General features: G+C 43.3%; 3 protein-coding genes across 5 annotated transcripts in view; all 3 read left to right on the top strand.

Moving 5' to 3' along the window:
• The window catches only part of LOC116222849 (protein zer-1 homolog), a 15,452-nt gene extending 9,724 nt beyond the window's left edge, over positions 1–5,728 (top strand). For all 3 annotated transcript variants that reach the window (XM_031577837.2, XM_031577838.2, XM_031577836.2), the window contains exons 13-17: positions 1,590–1,705; positions 1,822–2,010; positions 2,301–2,398; positions 2,665–2,767; positions 3,150–5,728. In XM_031577837.2, the coding sequence (XP_031433697.1) occupies positions 1,590–1,705; positions 1,822–2,010; positions 2,301–2,398; positions 2,665–2,767; positions 3,150–3,207 (564 nt within the window). In that variant the 3' untranslated portion in view covers positions 3,208–5,728. The remainder of the gene's footprint in view (positions 1–1,589; positions 1,706–1,821; positions 2,011–2,300; positions 2,399–2,664; positions 2,768–3,149) is intronic.
• Positions 5,729–6,457: 729 nt separating this feature from the next.
• Positions 6,458–12,157, top strand: LOC105909283 (prostaglandin E synthase 2-like). The gene is made up of 7 exons (XM_012837901.3): positions 6,458–6,862; positions 9,444–9,638; positions 9,747–9,802; positions 10,496–10,648; positions 10,901–11,101; positions 11,378–11,495; positions 11,738–12,157. Exons 1-7 carry the CDS (start codon positions 6,563–6,565, stop codon positions 11,864–11,866), a joined length of 1,152 nt encoding a protein of 383 aa, XP_012693355.2. The 5' UTR covers positions 6,458–6,562; the 3' UTR covers positions 11,867–12,157.
• Positions 12,158–13,417: 1,260 nt separating this feature from the next.
• Positions 13,418–19,902, top strand: LOC116222944 (outer dense fiber protein 2-like). The gene is made up of 14 exons (XM_031578268.2): positions 13,418–13,544; positions 14,427–14,543; positions 14,657–14,767; positions 15,223–15,396; positions 15,723–15,910; positions 16,453–16,600; positions 16,923–17,054; positions 17,165–17,239; positions 17,328–17,399; positions 17,566–17,682; positions 17,972–18,157; positions 18,837–18,946; positions 19,145–19,280; positions 19,669–19,902. Exons 1-14 carry the CDS (start codon positions 13,542–13,544, stop codon positions 19,855–19,857), a joined length of 1,758 nt encoding a protein of 585 aa, XP_031434128.1. The 5' UTR covers positions 13,418–13,541; the 3' UTR covers positions 19,858–19,902.
• Positions 19,903–20,000: the final 98 nt, after the last annotated feature.

Below are 20,000 nucleotides of genomic sequence, written 5' to 3'. Positions count from 1 at the left end.
CACGCCACACACTCACAGCACACTGCATTACACCACGCCACACACTCACAGCACACTGCATTACACCACGCCACACACTCACAGCACACTCACACTGCATTACACCACGCCACACTCACAGCACACTGCATTACACCACGCCACACACTCACAGCACACTCACACTGCATTACACCACGCCACACTCACAGCACACTGCATTACACCACGCCACACACACACAGCACACTGACACTGCATTACACCACGCCACACACACAGCACACTGCATTACACCACGCCACACACACACAGCACACTGCACACTGCATTACACCACACCACGCCACGCTCACAGCACACTGCATTACACCACGCCACACACACACACAGCACACTGCATTACACCACGCCACACACTCACAGCACACTGCATTACACCACGCCACACACACAGCACACTGCATTACACCACGCCACACACACACACAGCACACTGCATTACACCACGCCACACTCACAGCACACTGCATCACCTGACCAGCGCTTAACTTGCACTTCAGCAGTTACATTCCTGCACTTCTTTTTCCTTTTTTCTAGGTCGTTGTTTTCTAATTCTCATGTAAAGTAGTATTTATTGTTACACCACCTTTTTATTGCTCTTAGCTTGACTGTTCTCTCCCTTGTACGTCGCTTTGGACAAAAGCGTCTGCTAAATGACTAAATGTAAAATGTAAATGTAAATGCATTACACCACGCCACACACTCACAGCACACTGACACTGCATTACACCACGCCACACACACAGCACACTGCATTACACCACGCCACGCCACGCCACACACACACAGCACACTGCATTACACCATGCCACACTCACAGCACACTGGTAGCAAACTGGTAGAGCAAGCTCTTAACACCAAGATCAGGGGTGGGTTGGACACCCTGGAAGCACATATGCTGAGGAGACTGTAACTGTAACCGAATGTGAATGAGTCTGCTAAATGTGTTGACAACACCAGACAGTAAAAAGACAACATGAGTGCACTAGTCCAGAACACCATGGTCCACTGCGGCCTGCTACTCCACATGTGTCTCCTTGCCAAGACTTAGCTCATATTAGACCTGAGATCTCAGACCTCAACACTGTGTTGGATTCACCGTTTACTCATTGTATCACCTCTGCTGCTCCGTTTCTTGTGGAGAACAGGGCTGCTGTGAGGCAAAGCAAATCTCATAGAAATCTGACCCGGGAAATTCCTAATACATTGCTGCATTACGTAGGTCTGCGTTGTACCCTGTGCTGTCTGGCCGCCTCACTCCTGGTTCAGATTTGATCATCACTTGTGGTTCATGCTCTGTGTTTGACCCTGAAGGCCTGGGAGTCACTCACTGGGCTACTCATCAGGGCTATGCCACTCCACCTCCATGCCGTCAGATGATCTGATGTGATTAGACTTTTAATAGGATCTGGAATAATAGGATCCCTCTTAATAAGGCTTTGTGTTGGCTACTCAGCATGCGCTTCCTAACACCTCCCCATCCCTGTCAGTTTGTGAAGACGGGACCGGGGCTGATGTAATCCTTTTTCTGTCTCGTCTCCCTGCAGGAGTTTCCAGACAAGCAGGAGCTGCACAGAAACATGTTGGGGCTTCTGGGGAACGTGGCGGAGGTCAGAGCCCTGAGGCCACAGCTTCTCACGTCAGAGTTTGTCAAAGTCTTCACGTAAGGACCTCCCATGCTCTCCGAATGGAAACGTTTGTGTGTGTCTCTTCTCTTTTCTTTTCTTTTCTTTTCTTTTCAGCTCAACTTTGTACAAATCTTTTTTTTTTTCTCCTCAGTGAGCTTCTGGACAGTAAGGCGGATGGCATCGAGGTGTCCTACAACGCGTGCGGGGTGCTGTCCCACATCATGTTCGACGGGCCGGACGCCTGGCCCATGGAGGAGCCCGGGAGAGACCAGGTCATGCAGAAGATGTGGGACGCCATCCAGAGCTGGGACGTCAGCTCGCGGCGCAACATCAACTACAGGTGAGGAGAGGAGCGGTGCCTCATCAGGGCCACGCATGAAAGAGTTTGAATCCATCAGGGGTCAAAGGTCATCAGGGCCCCCTTCTGAAAGAGTTTTAATTCATCGGAGGTCAAAGGTAGTGCGCTTTGGTTTGCAGATCTACCTGGCAGATTACCGAGGGCAAATTACCATTTGCCTCACAGTGACTTTGCGATATGAAGTGATATTGGCGTATGAATGCTTGTTGGCACTGCGTACCTACCTGCGTTGACCTTTGACCTTGCACGTTGTTGCATGTGTGCTTCTCCAGGTCTTTTGAGCCCATCCTGCGTCTCCTGCCCCAAAGCATCGGTCCTGTTAGCCAGCATTGGGCCACCTGGGCGCTCTTCAACCTGGTGTCTGTCTACCGTGAGTGGCTCCACCTGATTGGTCTATTTGATGGAGGGGAATGCAAATCTTATTTTCAAACACGTACTCTCTCTATAAGAACCATAATGTGTAACCAGTACACGAAAAAAAAAAATAATAATAATAATAATTTTAAAAAAAAGATCTATACTTTCACTTACCTGGGCCATTGATGTTCACTGTTCAATCATATTAAATGAGAAATTCTGTGATTTTGTGTGTTTCTTTTTTTAACACTGATGTCTGTCTTTCTCCTCATGAAATAGCAAATAAATACTGTCCATTATTGGTCAAAGAGGGTGGGATTCCCCTCCTGGAGAAGGTCCTGGAGATGGACAGCTCACACGTGGACACGAAGAACATGGCAAGGTAGAGGCTTCCATCGCTCATATGATTGGTGCTTTTCCTTTGTCCCAAAAAAAACACCTCTTGAGCATATAGTATGAAATGTATTTAGTACAGTGGAAACGTATTGGCATTTTGTTCTGTAATGCCTGAGGTCTGTCTGTGCCTGATGGATGTGTTTAGATACTCTATGTATAGATCTAGATAGGTACTCTATGTATAGATAGATACTCTATACTCTCTCTAGATGTTCTATTTAGATACCTCGTACTTATTATGAGGACTAACGCCATGCCTCTGGAAGACTCCTCGATGCCTTATCCCCACAACATTTGAAGTCTCAGTGCAGAGTGGCACAGTCGCGACGTGATTGTGCACAGATGTAACTCCTCTGTCTAACCTTTAGGAAAGTGATGGAGCAGTGTGCGACCTTTAAAGAGGACCCCATGGACACGAGCAAGTAAACCGCTGGAGCTGAGCTGGACGGGGCCGAGCGGCTGAAGAGAGCACAGATCACACACCATCACGGAATCTTGTCCACCTCCTATCGCGCCAGAGCATCGATTCACTGTAGAGCAAAGCAAACTTAAAATGTTGCCTCGTGGTCAACAACTTTATTTTTTTTCTGGGACCTGACACTGGTCGATCAACACTAGGGAGTCAAGACCTGGTACTACACGGAGATGTGTATTGATTTGTTTGGAGTTTGTTTTCTCTCTGTTGTTGTTGTTGTTGTTGTGGTTGCACATGGTAAGCAGTATTTTTACCATTCATATTAGCTGCGTGTGTTTTCAGTTAATTTGTTTGATTTGCCTTTTCTTTGTTTAAGTATGTATGGGGTGTGTGTGTGTGTGTGTGTGTGTGTGTGTGTGTGTGTGTGTGTGTGTGTGTGTGTGTGTGTGTGTGTGGAGGCAAACACTCATGTGTGCAAATGCCACAATGTATGACTCTCTCTTAGGAACAATACATTGGGTGATTCTCATTTTTCTGAAATTATAAAAGAAAGAAAGACAGAAAAGGCATTGTCAAAGAATAGGCTATGTTGGCCTTGGGGGCTGTCTTGGTCTCACTGAGGGCCTTACCATATAAGCTTAACGTGTGCACAGCACACATCGTACAAGCGCACTCCGTCACCTGAGCATAACCCTGCGCGACTATTACCGCCAGTCCACCTGGAAGACAGGACATGAGAAGTAGCTGACCGGCGACCTCGGGATGCTAGTTATATACGTACACATAGAGGTCGGACCTGGATGGGAACTTGTGTCATAAATGCTGTTGATGATGCTCCCCAGGCATGGTCAGAATATGGTCAGAATAAGGATGACATTATTTCTCATTTCATTGTACATATTTGGAGGTAAAGCTTTCTCATGTTTTTTTGTTTGTTTGTTTGTTTTGTATGTATGTTTTTATGACATAATTATAAACATTTATGTGATGCTTTCCCCCTCCAATGTGGTCTATCTTTCCTTTGGAGGAATACATTTGGTCACCAAGTACAGGACTGGGCAGAGAAGACAAAATAGGGATTCTGCTACTATGACAGCACAAAGACAAGTTTAATGACCCCAAGCTGTTTTTTTTTTTTTATTATTATTATTATTTATTGTTTTTCTGTTCTTTAAAAAAAGCGCAGCATTTTAAGTGTTCAGTATCCATGTCAAAAATCATTCACATGCCTGTTTTGGAAATTGGACATTATGTTTGTATTGGGCTAATCTCATTTTTATTATTAGTTAACATTCTCAATGATCCACTTTCATTAACTATAGATGACCTAAAATGTGTTGAATATGATGAATACCCTGTCCTTCTTTCATTCACTGCTGTGGTTTTTAAAGTATATATATATAATAGATATATATATATCTTTGGCAAGGAGACTTCTCCAGATCTTCTGTCTCACCTGACAAGACTGTTTTTTCATGTCGAACTACCATGAATGACCGTATGAAAGTTTTCATTTGATAAGTGTAGGCAAGTTGCAATATATATATATATATATATATATATTTACTTCATAATAAACAATGAATCTTATGATTATTCTGTAAAATTTTAGTCTAATTTGGCCTCTGTGATTGTTCTTCACTTTGAAAGTTTGCAATAAACCTGTGAGACACTTGACCGTCCAAGCATTATGCCATCGCACACCAGGTGAGCATACGGCAAGGACCAGTTAGACTGTTGGTTTTATTACTACCATCTCGGATCATGTCCATAAGTCTTATTAATTATTATATTAATTTTGCATAAGGCAATGGACTGTAGGGAGAGAAAAACTTGCAGAGAAAGGAAAGAATGTGTGATATGTGTGTGGCTTTATTGATTTCCCTCAGCTGTGTGGACATTCGGTGTGACAGAATGCTAACATGCACATCAGTCAAAGTCCTTTCGTGATGTCCTACAGTGTCCTTTTGCTCAATTGTTTAAAGAAATATTCCTCATATTTACAAATGTATATCTTTGTTTATAAGCATTTTCCAAAAATCACATTGGTCACTAGTGGCAAAAATGAATTGTTTTTCACCTCAAGCATATTGTTGATTTAGGGAGTTGAAATCAAGACGGAATCTTTTTTCAGACACCATTCAAAACATCGCTCCCATTTCTTCCCTTCATGTAGGGGTATTGCAAACTGTAATTGGTTGCACCTCACTCTGTTTTATTTTATATAGGGTGACAAATGATCACATTGTACCAAAGGGCAGATCAATGTATGTTATGTTTAATTAAGATCTTCTGAACTTTTGGCCAGTAATTGATCAATCCAACCTTATGACTTTGTATGGAGAAGTAGATGTTTATATAGTATATTAACAGGACAACTTGTGATATGTGTAAGACAGAGCAGAAGCTGTCTGACTGCGACGGGGTGCCCTCTTTGGGGACCCATGAAGATGACATAGGCTAACAGTTTCAGTTTTTTTCTCACTCATATAGGACTTGGAGGATAAAGTTAAAATAAAGTTCTGGAATGAATTTGGGACGCCTTTGCCTTTCACTTGATTTAATAACAATTTCTGCACCATAATTGCACCATCATTACACTACTGTAAATTCTACAATTCATGTAGACATTGTATCTTTAACACTCAGACACTTTGAAATGGACATCAACCTGCAGATGAATTAACTACTATTTAAATGAACATCAACCCTAGATGAATTAACTACTATTTAAATGAACATCAACCTGCAGATGAATGAACTACTATTTAAATGAACATCAACCTGCAGATGAATGAACTACTATTTAAATGAACATCAACCTGCAGATGAATTAACTTCTATTTAAATGTAATATCTTGCCATCCTTCGCTGAGGGACCCTTCCACAAAAAGGGGCTAATACATTTCCTATTTTTCTTTTTTTTCAATCTTGTGAAAAGTATATACCCTACTCTTGTTCTTGGCCTTTCTCCTTCTTGCTGGACCTGATCATAAAATAATCTGGGTCATGGCTGTACATAGGATAGCCTACCTTATAGTTTTCACTAGTCGTCAATTTATGGTAAGCCACAGCTGTTGCAGTGTCAAATTTTCCAAAGTCATTTAAGAAATAATTTTTATTATTATTGTGTTGTTCTTAGAGGATTAGCTTTCTGTGAGTTTAACTAGCCTCGAGTGGCCGCCACAGTACATTTCGAAGATTTTTCCCTAGAAAAGGCCGTTTTGAAGGTTCTTGCCGCTTATGAAATTCTCTGTTATGACACCACCCGACACGACACGTGGCTACTTGGCTGAGCCAATCGACTCTTGCTTCTGGACATCGTCGGCAATGGCATCATGGGAGCGAGGTTTATGTAAATGAAAAATGGCAGCTTACCGAGCTAAAATACCGAGTAAAGCCCAAGCCACTTTACAATACTTTCGTGCTCTACGAAGCCAATCTGGCTCGGCTGCCACTGAGACGCATAATGCGCCGCTAAGAAGATATTTCAGGGCTTACGGAACTGGTGCTTTGCAGAGAGTGAAAGTCTGTCCCCGGCAGGACACCCGGCTCGACACCCGGCTCTATGGAAGATGTGCTTTCTTGCTGGGAGGAGGAATCGGCTTGTACAGTGCACTCAAATTATCTCTACAACAGCATTTTGCAGAGGAACAATTATCCCACGTAAGCAGTAGTTTTACTACCGTTATGTTATCTGTATTCATGTTATATTAAGCTCTTTCCGCACTCTTCGTCTGTGGAGAAGAAAATCGGTGAGTGAGGTAGTATGAGAAAAGACGGTTACTTAACGCAGTGGTTACCAAACTTTTCATGGCAGGCCTTTGACAATGATAAAATAAATTGCGGTCACCTTCGTGTGCTGTTGAGAACATCTCTGGAGTGAGAATGCCATATACGGGTTTACGTTTAAGGATTTTGGCCGCACTATAATGCACTCGTACCAACTCATGATAATATAGATGCAGTGTTGTGGTTTTAAGGAAACGAAATACATTATACTGTGACGCGCTAAATGAGAACACACCGCAGCGAGTGAGAGCTCAGTTGAAAGGCAGCTCCTATGCTCCATACACTGCTCGATCTGAGTACTGCTCTATTGGCACACACACTGACGGCGAACAGATAACAGAGGTGTTTCTAGAATGTCATCTTTGGGTGGGCATCTGGACTATTTGGGTGGGAAACAACCCTTTTCCTGAATAGGGTGTGTATGGGTCTTAGTTTAAATATGAGAAGTGGGGCATCCAATTTTTGTTGGAGGGTCCGGGGGCCATTACCCTGAGAAAAAGAAAAAAAGAATTTAACTCTAAGATTTTGATTTTATGATGAGCATCAGTGTGCTTAACTCCAGAGGTACTCACATGTTTTCATCTTGGTTTTGATCTTCTGTTGGCTATAGCTCAAGGTCAGGCAGCAGAACTAGGATGGTTCTGCCTAGGATATAATGATGTCTAGGACCAATATGATTATGACATCCAAAAATGCGACTGATAACCCCGTGTTTTAGGCAGGGGTCTCAAGATAGGTGTAGCAAACGTTGGCCACGCCGCAGGCTTGCCTGGCAGGCACACCTGGAAAGCTTCCCCTTCTTTTTTCAGAATGTTACACATCATTCTCATGCTCTCAGTAGCCGGGCCAAAGAGCTCTTGGGTGTCTAGGAGGGCATGAAGATAAGCAATCTTTTCCCTGTCAGGCTGGATACATAGACGGTGATCTCCCCAGTAGTGTCTCACTCCCTTGAGGCACTTGGGCCAATTGGGGAGCAGATGTTTAGTAGGTAGCAGATGGGGGGGAGCCTCTTGCCATCATATCAATCTCCTTCGGCCACTGGAGCCCCTGGGCCATTTTACAAACGTTGATGAAGGCCATTGTGTGTGTGGCTCAGGTCACTGCCCTGTCAGCTAGAAGGACGGGAAGGACGAGAAGCTATCTCCATAGGGGTCACTGCCCTGTCAGCTAGAAGGACGAGAAGCTATCTCCATAGGGGTCACTGCCCTGTCAGCTAGAAGGACGAGAAGCTATCTCCATAGGGGTCACTGCCCTGTCAGCTAGAAGGACGAGAAGCTATCTCCATAGGGGTCACTGCCCTGTCAGCTAGAAGGACGGGACGCTATCTCCATAGGGAGACAGGCGCTCTGATCGTCCTTCTCGTGTTCGTTGCAGACGAGGTGGTTGATCATATCCTCATCCTCCTCTTCCTCGTCGTCAACCATGGGGCTGTCCCTTCATTGGATAGCAGGTGCTGATGAAACAGCAATGGCGGATCGGGCGATTCCACCTCCATTATATCAGAGGCGGAGATGTTGCTCAGAGGGTCAGTGTATATCAGTTTGTTGTTGCCAAACCAAGGGTTAATGATGACCATGACTGCTGTCCAAGAATTCTGGGCATGAATTAGTTTGTAGAGGCATGTGAGGCCCCATGTGTGTCAGAATATTAAAGCACAGATGTGTTATGTGTTGCAGACAGCCTGCTTAGACTTGGACCTGCTTCTGGTCTCACTGACCCCATGAAGAAGACAAAAGCAAGTGGGAATGGGGAGAAAAGCCATTAGCTTTTGGTGAGGATAGTGCTGTGGTCTTTAGATCAAAGAGTAGGAGCAGGTGGCTACGCCCCCCTCATAGCCTGACCTATTGTCACCGTCCAGCGATAGAGACTTTGATCATGTTTCCATAGATCCCATAGAAAGACTGTCTGCACCTGACAAACTGGCAATGTCTGCAAGCGAGGAGGTCTAGCTCCTGTGTGTGTGTGTGTGTGTGTGTGTGTGTTTATATATATATATATATATATATATATTTGTGTATATATATAATGGTCTTCGCTCACCATGAACAATTCAATTGGGCAGGGTTGCCGTAGCCAGTCATTCGCATGCCGCCATCACAGAAGGGTTCTCCAAGGCCTCACTGCTTCCTTTACATCTTTGGGCTGTATGGACTTTGAATGGAAAAATATGTTCACATACTACATTGAACTAAAAAAAAAACATAAAGGAAAACATACAATCTTTTCACAATATGGAAAATACATTTTACAGTGAGTTTTACTAAAGATGTATGTGGTTGTACTTTTAAAGGACTGTTCAGAGGACAGATTTTCTGAAATGAATATTACAGCTATGACAAACATGTAGGAACAGGAGCATTCTCTCATTTTTCCAAGTCTGAGATGTTTGCAGCTTGATCCAAGTCCTGAGTGGAGAGCTTGTCACCTTTGACCTTTGACCCTGATTTCCATTCAGGTGCTGGGCACGACACCAAGGGTAACGCTCTACCAATACAAGACGTGTCCCCAGTGCAGCAAGCTCCGGGCATTTCTGGACTATTATGGTCTGGAGTATGACATTGTGGAGGTCAACCCAGTTCTGCATACAGAGATAAAGTGGGCTGCCTCCAGTAAAGTCCCCATTCTTGTGATCGAGGGTGAAGAGGCTTTGGTAAGAGATTTTTCCTTGAGATCAACATATGGAAAGCGTAGTTTCTAGTCCACATAAGAATACTTGATTTAAAAAAAACTTAATAAAACTCTTCTCTCCTTTTGATAGCAACTGAATGATGCCTCTGTGATCATGAGTGCATTGAAGACATGCATGATTGATAAGTAAGTCAATTTAATAAATGATAGCCATTTGAAGTTTCACACCCTAAACTCCTTCTCTCTCTATTGACTTAAGCTCAACTGGACATAGGAGGAAAGGTTACGTTATTGTCCTCTATAGAAGGTTTTGTTGGGCCACCAAACACATGTTGTTGCACACATTGTTGAATAGATCTCTGCAATTAGACCAGGCTGTCACTAATGGCACAATTCATACTAACATTTATGAATTTTGTTACAGAGTAATATTTCCTTTAGTCAAGGAAATAACATGCATAAGTGGTTGGTCAGATATATTTGTGACTGACCTTCTATGATTTGGTGATTTTCTATGTTTTGGTTTTGAAAAAATGAATACTGTTATTGAGGCTTGCGTAAAATGCATAAATATAGAATGTATTAATACTTACATACACTCCCTACTAGCAACCAGAATGTTTCTGGTTTTGGCAGTGCCATGAAAAAAGTATGGCCACCAGCCCAGTGTCATAGGCAATTGTGTGGACCTCTACAATGTCTCCCCCTTTCCCTACCCCTGAGAGAGAATGCCATTCTTCTAAACCATTGTTTTACGCAAGTATGGTGATCAGATCCAACTCTGGTGTATTGTTTTACCAACAAAAGGGGGAAATCCGCTGTGTTGTTTCTCTGCTCCATTCGACTCTGATCCTTATCACTCTTACTCTGGCTTTGCAGGAGTAAAACCATTCATGAGGTCATAAACTACTATCCTGTCTTGAAATCTAAAAACATCTTTGGGATCGAAAGCACAGAATATACCAACAGGCACTGGGTTATGCTAAATGAGATAGCCCTTGAGCTTCACTACCCAAACAAAAACGCAAGACGGTAAGTGCAGACACCCGTGTATAGCAGATATATCTCTCTGACACATTTATGTGTTGCTATTGGTCACTTGAAACATAACAGAGCAATCCTAGTTGAGTGCTGCTTTATGCTTCCTACCGGTAGGAAATACATTTAGCTCTTCCATCATGGCCTTTACAATGTGCTAGGAATAGGACCATTGATTTGTATTGAATTGAACTGAAGTAATTACATTTTCAAATCAAATCCCCCTCTTGTTTTTATGCGTTTTAGGGATGAGGTGAAATGGCGCCACTGGGCAGATGACTGGCTTTTGTGCATACTTGCCCCGAATGTGTATCGCAGTCCTGCGGAGGCCTTGGAGGCCTATGAGCACATTGTGCTTGAAGGCAATTATGGCCTTGTGGAAGGCGTCGTCATCAAATATGTGGGCGCATTTACCATGTTCTTCTTGTCCAAGCTGCTACAAATCTGGTTTGTGTTTCACAATTACCTCGGGAATCTTCAGCTGTCATTTTACCGTGGTTTTATCTGAGATGCTCCTCATATCAGTACTTATGTTGTAGAGGAAAAATACCCCATGGCATGATCTTGAGACCTAGAGTTGCCTTTTAGTTGCATGTGTTATCAGCTTTTGTATTTTGACATACATAAAGTTCTAGTTTGTTAAGTATAGTATAGCAACAATCATCACTGACTAGTGCATTTTTAGTGGTCAAAGCTCTGATAAATGAGTTTTTTGTTCAACAGGTACAGAATGGAGACCGATGTGAGGCAAGATCTGTATAAGGCCGCTGACGAATGGATGACCGCTGTTGGCAAGAAGAGAACGTTCTTGGGAGGCGACAAGCCAAATCTAGCCGATATAGTAAGAGACTAAGCTATTGTTCTTGAAGAAACTAGAATTTAGTTACAGGCTTTTTTGTCTTCCTTCGCTAGCTGACTTTGGGCTTATCCTGTATTCTGTGTCTACATCCTCTGAGTACTGTGTGTAAACATCTCATGTCCTTCTGTATGGTCCTGAACAGTGATTTTATTTACAACTTTCCATTCGAGAAAATCATGGGTCGCTCTCATTGGTCTCTCTTTGTTCCCCACTGCTCTCAAAAGTCAGTGTATGGAGTCCTGCGTACAGTTGAGGGCCAACAGGCATTTGATGATGTCATGAAACATACCCGGATGAGGAAATGGTATCAGGCCATGGAGAAGGTAATTCAGGAGCGTGGGGGTCAGGACTGATGCCTCCATCACTGTGGACTCCGTCTGGGTCGACTCGTCTCACACCGTACTTGAAAACCAACTGTTAATTATGACATGCAACAGACACATAGTTTTATATGTGAATGGGCAAACTTAATCTTTTATACATCGGTGTGTATATCAGAGCAAGTGATGTTGCTTTCAGCATTAAGGTGATTCATTCTTGATGTTATTTATGAACTGAACTGAAGATCTGTCACTGATATGTATACGAATATGTATGATGATGGGAATATGACATGACAGTAAAACCTCAAATTAATGTTTTTATCACTGACTCTGGTTCATGCCTAGCATTGGTACAGGTATGCTGTGTATTAATTGGTGCATGTGTGCTGTGTTGGTAGTATGAGTGACTTATGGAGAATGAATGGCAATTCACAATACTTAATATCAAAGATAGTGCTAGAGAGTTCTCTTCATTAAAGATCTAATGGTGCCTATGTTCATCAATCAATCAATTTATTTATTTGATCAAGAGGGACAGTGTACATTCATGAACATTAAAATGTAAATGCACCCAATTATAGCCAAAAGGCTAGTTTCCATTGGCAGTCCCACTGCCAGAGTGAAAAAAGGCTATACAACCTAAAAAAAGGCATTAACGTATATATTAAACATAATATGTATCAAAATATTGACAATATATATCGAAAAATAAAGTAAAATCCCAATATACAAGCGCCACTTAGTCCTTAACCATGGGTAGAAGGGAAAGTGTTAAACAAAAATAATTCTACTGCTTACCCACTAATGATTTTGGTTATTTATCAACCATGTTTTGAGAATTATTTTTTGATATCTGAGAAGCTCATGGCCAAATGCATCTGGACAAGCATCAAGTGGAGCAGTAATTTTTTTTTTCATTTTGATTGATACCCCCAGAAACAAATGATTTATGAAGTTATTAATTGTTGCTATTATGCCAAATCCTTGATTACGTCTAAGTAAATATAATTACAAGCTCGATTAGCCTAAAGCCAGTCAGACACTGTTCGACCTTTCTCAATCGCGAATGAAGTGTTTAACAATACACGATTCAACTGGACTTTCTGCATGGGCAAAAACTCAGGGAGTTTGGGAACCTGGGAACTTCACACACCTACTGCCTACTGAATCAGGTCTAAATCGTACAGTGTCTGTTCGGCTTAAAACAGTAGCTGAGACTGGTTGATGGTCAGAAAGGATCCACACCAGTTACACGCGAAGGTTATTGGCAAACGAAGAGTAGAGGCTAATTACTGCACAGTACAGCAGCAGCTTATTTGAGTAGGCAGTTCCGTAGGACTTTACCATTATCAGTAAAGGTATGTGCTGCAAACTAAATTATTGTTAAGTGTGTAGCCAAAACAAAACGGCGTCCCTCACCACAGAATGTATCACTTGGTATCCTTGCCAATACGCAACAAGGGTCTGTGGTTTCCAAGGTCCCCGTTGCTACAGACAACATAAAATGGAACGCCAACCAAGGTCAGTGAATTCCTCCAATCACAAGCTCTGGAAGTCATTAAAGGTTTTGAATCAGCCAATCACATGCAGCAGGCGTTGTGCCTGCCGGAAAAGAGGCTTTGCAAGACTTTCTGACCCAGGAGGACATGTCAAAGATAAAATCTTCAATTATTTATATCGATGTTTTGGATGTCTGGTTATTCTCATGGTAAGGAGAAGCGATGTATGATGTTTGATCTGACGATATAAAGTTAGTGTTTTTGTGTCTGTCTGCACTATGCAGGTGATGGCTAATAAGTGAGCTAACTAAGCCACTAAGTTTGCCAACAAAGAGAATGACTGACACCGATTATGTCTTACTTTATAAAACGTTTCACCAGTCAAAACCTTTACGATCGTTAAGCTGGTCTAACAATATCAGCATATACGCTGTTTTTTCTAAAGAGGCGTGTATCCATATGCATTTGTTGCGAGTTAGCGCGTTACATAGCTAACGTTAGCTAATAATAGTTTCTGGCAACCAAGCTGTGGAGATCATCTGGGGATGCTGTGGCTTTAGAAAGGATTCATACAGTTCGTCTATAATTATGTGTGGTACATTTAGCATACATAGCATTAAAGCACTATGGAACTAACGCTATTGTCAGTATATGTGACAATGCGCTTCCTTCTTAGGTTACCAAAGTTCTTAGATCTTAGGTTCACAGCTGGGAAAATGTAACGTGATATACGAGCCATGCGTCCTCTCAACTATAAACAAAATTTGACATTAGCTCTCATAAGACAAGCCTTCGTACAGATGAACTGTCATTTCAATACGTCCATCCATTGACATGTCGCTAATATCTTATTACATATTGATAAATCAGCCAAACTGCTAAAACAGTGGTGACCTAGTTAGAGCATATTTTCTGTACACAATACTTGATATTTAATTATTTTATATTTATAATTCAATATTTAAGTTATTATATATAAAATGACTATAAGTCATATATAAGTTGACCTTTTTTCTGTAGTGAGGTTGACGTGTAGTAGAATCGTTATTGTTACTTGCTGCTTGCTTTAAGGCAACTCTTGGTCCTTACAGAGAAAAGCAATGAGAACAAATCCCTCTTCGCCTCCGCTGCATGTGCATGTGTCAGACAGCACACCTGTGCACGTGCATGTGAAGAAGGCCCAGAAGACCAGTTCACCCAAGACGCAGGTACATTACTATCTCATCTTTAACGATGCTGCAGTCATCCTATTTCACATGTTGAGCAGACGACACTATCCTTGTGACTGAATGAATACGTTCGCATTTGGTTTGCACTGTAGAAGAAAGCAATGGATTCTGATGGTTTGCGTCCCACGGCCAAGGTGAAGACAAGGATGCCATGGATACCTCCTGGAAAGACCTCCGCTCGGGTACCTTCCTTCAAGTGGGAGGTGAGATCAAATACAGAAGGTTGCCCAACAAAGCATGTTCTAGATCTTAATCGCGTGTTGTCTGAGTGGGTGTTCACAGCTCCAATGGCTGTAACTCAGCCATAAGCAGGTCCTCCAGAAATGTAGTTACTTACATGTTATGGTCAGTAGTGGTGTGTCCCTCACATGTGTCCCTCATTCTTCACAAACATGATTTGCTACAACAATAAGGGACTTAGGTAGTTAAGCAACAGAGTTAGAGGAGAGGATGCATAAGGAATGTATGTATAAATGGACTAGCATGTATGAGTACATGGTTACCCCTTTTAACCACTGATCCGAGAACAGCAAGATACTGGTGAAAATGCAGCTCGAAAAAGTCTCAAGAATAACACAGTTACTTTGATTTAACCACCAAGAACTCCCCTTCCTATACCTTCATTTCTTCACCTTTTCCGCTTTTTCTTTCTGGTCAGGGGCCTACACACCACCTGGAGATCACCCCTCTCCCTGACCCTGAGCCTTCCCCTGCAGGGCTGCGTCTGGAGGACCTGTCCACAGACGAGGAGGAGGCTGTGCACGGGCGTATCAGCCAGTACGAGAAGAAGATTGACAGCCTGATGACGGAGGTTAGCTCACTCAAGAGTGAGGTGGGTACCCTTCTGGATGTACCACGGCATTCTGGAATAAGCAGCACACTGGGGATATTTATCAAAGTTGACGTGTTGAATATCAGCAATGGACAAAACTAGAACACATACATTCTAATTCTAATTCTATAGAATAATCACGGCCCTCAACAATGGAGATTGAACTTTGGCCTCTCCATAAGAGCATAAAGAAGTGTATGCTCTGTTAAACATATAGATTTATACAATAGAGGTAGACATTTCAATGATGAGTGAATTGGATTGAAATGTGTGTGTGTGCGTACGTGTGTGTGTGTGTGTGTGTGTGTGTGTGTGTGTGTACCCAGGTTGAGTTACGCAGAAAGGAGCAGCTCTTTGATCGTCAGTCTGAGAGACTTACTGCTTCCCACCGGGTCATCGCTGAACAGGAAGAGGAACTGGCCGAGGTCTCCAAAGAGCTGGAGGTCACAGAGCGAGAGAACTCCCGCCTCCGGGAGTCCATGGAGAAGATGCTTGAGGAGTCAGACTTCACCAGGTGGGCATCAGAACATATCCTAAACGGGATTCAATAACTGCTGCCAGGCCAACCACTCTGCACACCAGTGATCATGAACACTGTATCTGTAAATAGAAAAGCCTTTATTAACGAAATTTGGATTTATTTCCATACTGGAATTCTAATTCTCCATACTGATACTCCATCTGTATTTCAGCTAAGGGTAAATACATACATTTAAGTGCAAATAAAAAGCTAATCACTCTGCAAACCAGTGACCATGAACACACACACAGATATGTTTTCTGTTTTGCTAGTCAGACATGAACATGTATAGACTGAAGCCAGCTGAAGATCCCAACACTGTAACACTGCCTTTCAAATCTATTAACTTCCACTAGATTCTTTTCAACTTTTCTATCTGTATTTCAGATAAGGGTAGACACATACATTTAAGTGCAAATACAAGTCTAGAGGGGGAAAAGTGGTGGTGCGTTTACCTGATAATAAGAAAGAAAATGCATAAATACCAGTGAAGTGACTGGCCTTGAACTGAATGGCAGATGTGTTGAGTCTTGCAGGCTGGAGAAGGAGAGCCTCCTGCAGGAGAAAGACCTGCTCCTCAGCAAGCTGCTAGAGGCCGAGCTGGACGGCACAGCGGCCGCCAAGCAGGTGTCCGCCCTCAGGGAGACGGTCAGCCGCATATCCCACAGCACCAGCGCATGTGGGGTCTGTAGCACACGTTCACTCTTGCGTATCAAACCAGAGGTCTAAACGCCTCGGCAGTCAAAACAGTAGTCCTGTCATGATTTCACTCAATATTAATTTGAGTGCAGTCACATATTCCATGTTCTGATTTGAGCTGGGCGAGTTAAGGAATGATCAGTGATGTCTCAAGTAATTACAGACAACCTGGTCACTTTCCTCCCTTGAATTTATATCTCTAAAATCAATGATATCTTTGAAAAAGACAACTATAATGTATCTAAGCTGTTAAGGTTGTCAATTGTGTAGATATAAGTAATTGTAATGTTTCTGGGTTTCTCTACAGGAGAAAAGGCTGTCCGGCTCTGATTCCTCAATCCTGAGTAAGCAGAAGGGGCTGCTCCTTCAGAAGCTGGAGACGTTTGAAGGCACCAACCGGACCCTTCGCCACCTCCTGAGGGAGCAGCACGGGCGTGAGGTAACCTTTCTACCAACAGGGGGCAGGCTATCTCAAATACTAAATAGCAGATTTTGAGGATCTCCATGGTAATAATGGCGATGGATTTGTGCATGTCTTTATGTAAACAGATGGACTCCCTACGTCTGTTGGAACAGAAAGATTCTTTACTGAAGAAGCTAACAGACATAGAGGCAGAGAACTCAGTAAGTCTTGTCATGTGTAAATGCTCCTTTATAGAATTGGGTCTCCCTGAGAAGATTGTTTTAATGCATATTTCCTGTCACTCTTTAGCTATTTCGAATAAAACTTCAGGACAAAGAGAAAGAACTTGACCAACTCTCATCACTCCTAGAAAACGAGAAGGTAAATAACTCCGCTTAACTCAATCGAAGTTTGTAGTGTTCTTAAAAGCCTTCTGGCTCACACTGTAAACCATGGTGGTTGAAACTTGATGGAGATGGATTAGACTTTGACAGGATTGATGGGATGTAAATAGGAACCTTTACACAACCACTGATGTTTTTAACAGGAGAATTCCAAGACCACCAGTGAGTTGTCTAAAGTTCTGGAGTCTACGCGGGGGCATCTGCAGGGTCAGCTACGGAGTAAGGAGGCTGACAACAACCGGCTCAGTGTTCAGATCAAGGTACAGAACCAATGTGGATATGCTATTGTCCTGGTTTTAATAGTCAGGGGGTAAAATGTTTGAAGTGAAACATTACTGTATGATTGCTTAAAGCCGAAGTGCGGTCACTTTTTTAAAATCAGGGTTAGGGTATAGAGTCTCTGCTCTGCTGGTAGACCAATGCCTCACTTGAGATGGTGGTCTCTGAGACAAGACTTGATGGATGCCTTAATGGATTAATGGATGGATGGATAGATAATAGCCAATAACCTCTCTGTGTCTTCTGTAAAACATGTCTGGTGACGGACAGAACCTGGAGCGGGCAGCCAATCAGCAGCGGGGGGAGATGGACCACCTCCAGACGCAGCTGCGGGAGCTGAGGGAGCGGGCCGACGGCGAAAAGGAGGCCCTGAAGAGGGCCACACGTGCGCAGAAGCACCGGGCGGAGCGCAGCGAGGACGCCGCCGGACAGCTGAGTGCCCAGCTAATGGAGATAGTGAGTCAGCAGAGCAGGGGAGGAGAGGAGGAGGAGGAGGAGGAGGAGGAGGTGGAAGAAGAGGAGGAGGATGCCAGAGAGTACTCGCTTCTGCTGACGGGTTGACCGCAGGCTGCAGCATAGGCTGAAGAATGTGTCGAGCTCAGGCAGAATGAGACTGTTGGCGTTGGAGAAACAGGCCTATGAATGGATTGGAATAATTAAGGAATTTTTATAAAGTGTTTTATGACATTATTGTACCTATAAGTGACCTATCCTAAAGCTTACGATCAGAGTGTTCTGTGACAGTACTGGACCGCCTAGGTGACCTATCCTATAGATTAGGATCATAGTGTTATGTGATGCTCAGTAGATATAAGATATAAGACATAGACATATTTTAGCCCACAGATGAACGTAGCAGAATATAGTGTCTTATAGTGTCCTTATACATAATGCCTTTAAATATAATTTTGCTCATCTTGGACTGACCAAAATGAACAGCCTGATATTCCTGCTCTGTATGTGTATGGTGTACATGGAGTTGAGCCCTGTTACTCCAAATCCGTCTTGTATTATCATTTGTGAAGACAAAGAGAGCATTTCTAATTGGTAAAAGATTGTGTGAGCAGTCTTTGTTGACTGGATGATTGAAAGTCATGATTGAGAGTCGTCTTGTGTGATGGTGCTCTCCCTTCAGGAGGCTCAGCTGGCCGATGCCGTGTCTGCCGCCGAGAGCTGGAGCAGCCGCCACGGCAAGGAGGTGAAGGACAAGAGCCAGATGGAGATGGAGATCTCCGTCCTGAACAGGTGAGGACCATCACATGCCCAAACAGATCATTTTTCACAAACAGTGCACCTCTTTTCTCCTTTAAATCTCTGTTGATTTCGTTTTTTTTTTCTTCATAATTCATAATGTTGGCATCAGTAGATGTCGCTTGCGGTGCTTACTTCGGATTGCTCCTTTAACATGGCCTTCATTACTGACCTTCGTTACTTTTCCTATAGCCGAATAACAGATCTAACAGAGCAGCTGCAACGTGTCGAGGACAAGTCACGGGCGGAGAGGGAAGGGCTCCTGGACCGACTCCATGGGCTCACGACAGAGAGCACCGCTGCCAGGCTGGAGAACCAGACCCTGAAGGTGAGCGTTCCCCTGTGATCTCCCCTATCTTTGCTATAATCACTGTGTTTTAATACATAATCCAGTACAGAATACTTTAATACATCTGCTGAAACTGTCCTGGTCCATTTCTTTACTTCAATCTGTTCATTTCAAACAATAAGCAGAGAGATTGTAACATCATCTGACATTTGTTAAATGTTACCGTCATCAAACCCAGTCCGTCTGTGGATGTGCTCTCTCTCTTCCAGGCCACTCTAAGTCTGTGAATGTGCTCTCTCTCTCTTCCAGGCCACTCTAAGTCTGTGAATGTGCTCTCTCTCTCTTCCAGGCCACTCTAAGTCTGTGGATGTGCTCTCTCTCTTCCAGGCCACTCTAAGTCTGTGGATGTGCTCTCTCTCTCTTCCAGGCCACTCTAAATGCACTGGAGGAGAAGCTCTCTCTGTCCCAGTCGGAGGTGCAGCAGGTGAAGAGCTCCGTGAAGCAGTATGAGAGCCTGGTGGACAGCTACAAAGCACAGGTGCCACGCTTCCCTTCCACCCCACACATTCACCACACCAGACGACCCCTTCCTTACCTCTGTCCCAACGTGAATTAGACCGTTTCACGAGGTGATTGAAACCACATTCATCATACCACGAATTCACCACACAGACGACCCCTTCCTTCCCTCTGTCCCAACGTGAATTAGTCCGTTTCATGAGGTGATTGAAACCACATTCATGTGTGTGTGTGTGGGGG

Source organism: Clupea harengus, chromosome 12 (genome assembly GCF_900700415.2).
Source record: "Clupea harengus chromosome 12, Ch_v2.0.2, whole genome shotgun sequence".
Taxonomy (NCBI): domain Eukaryota; kingdom Metazoa; phylum Chordata; class Actinopteri; order Clupeiformes; family Clupeidae; genus Clupea; species Clupea harengus.
This window is presented reverse-complemented; position numbering and strand designations above follow the sequence as displayed.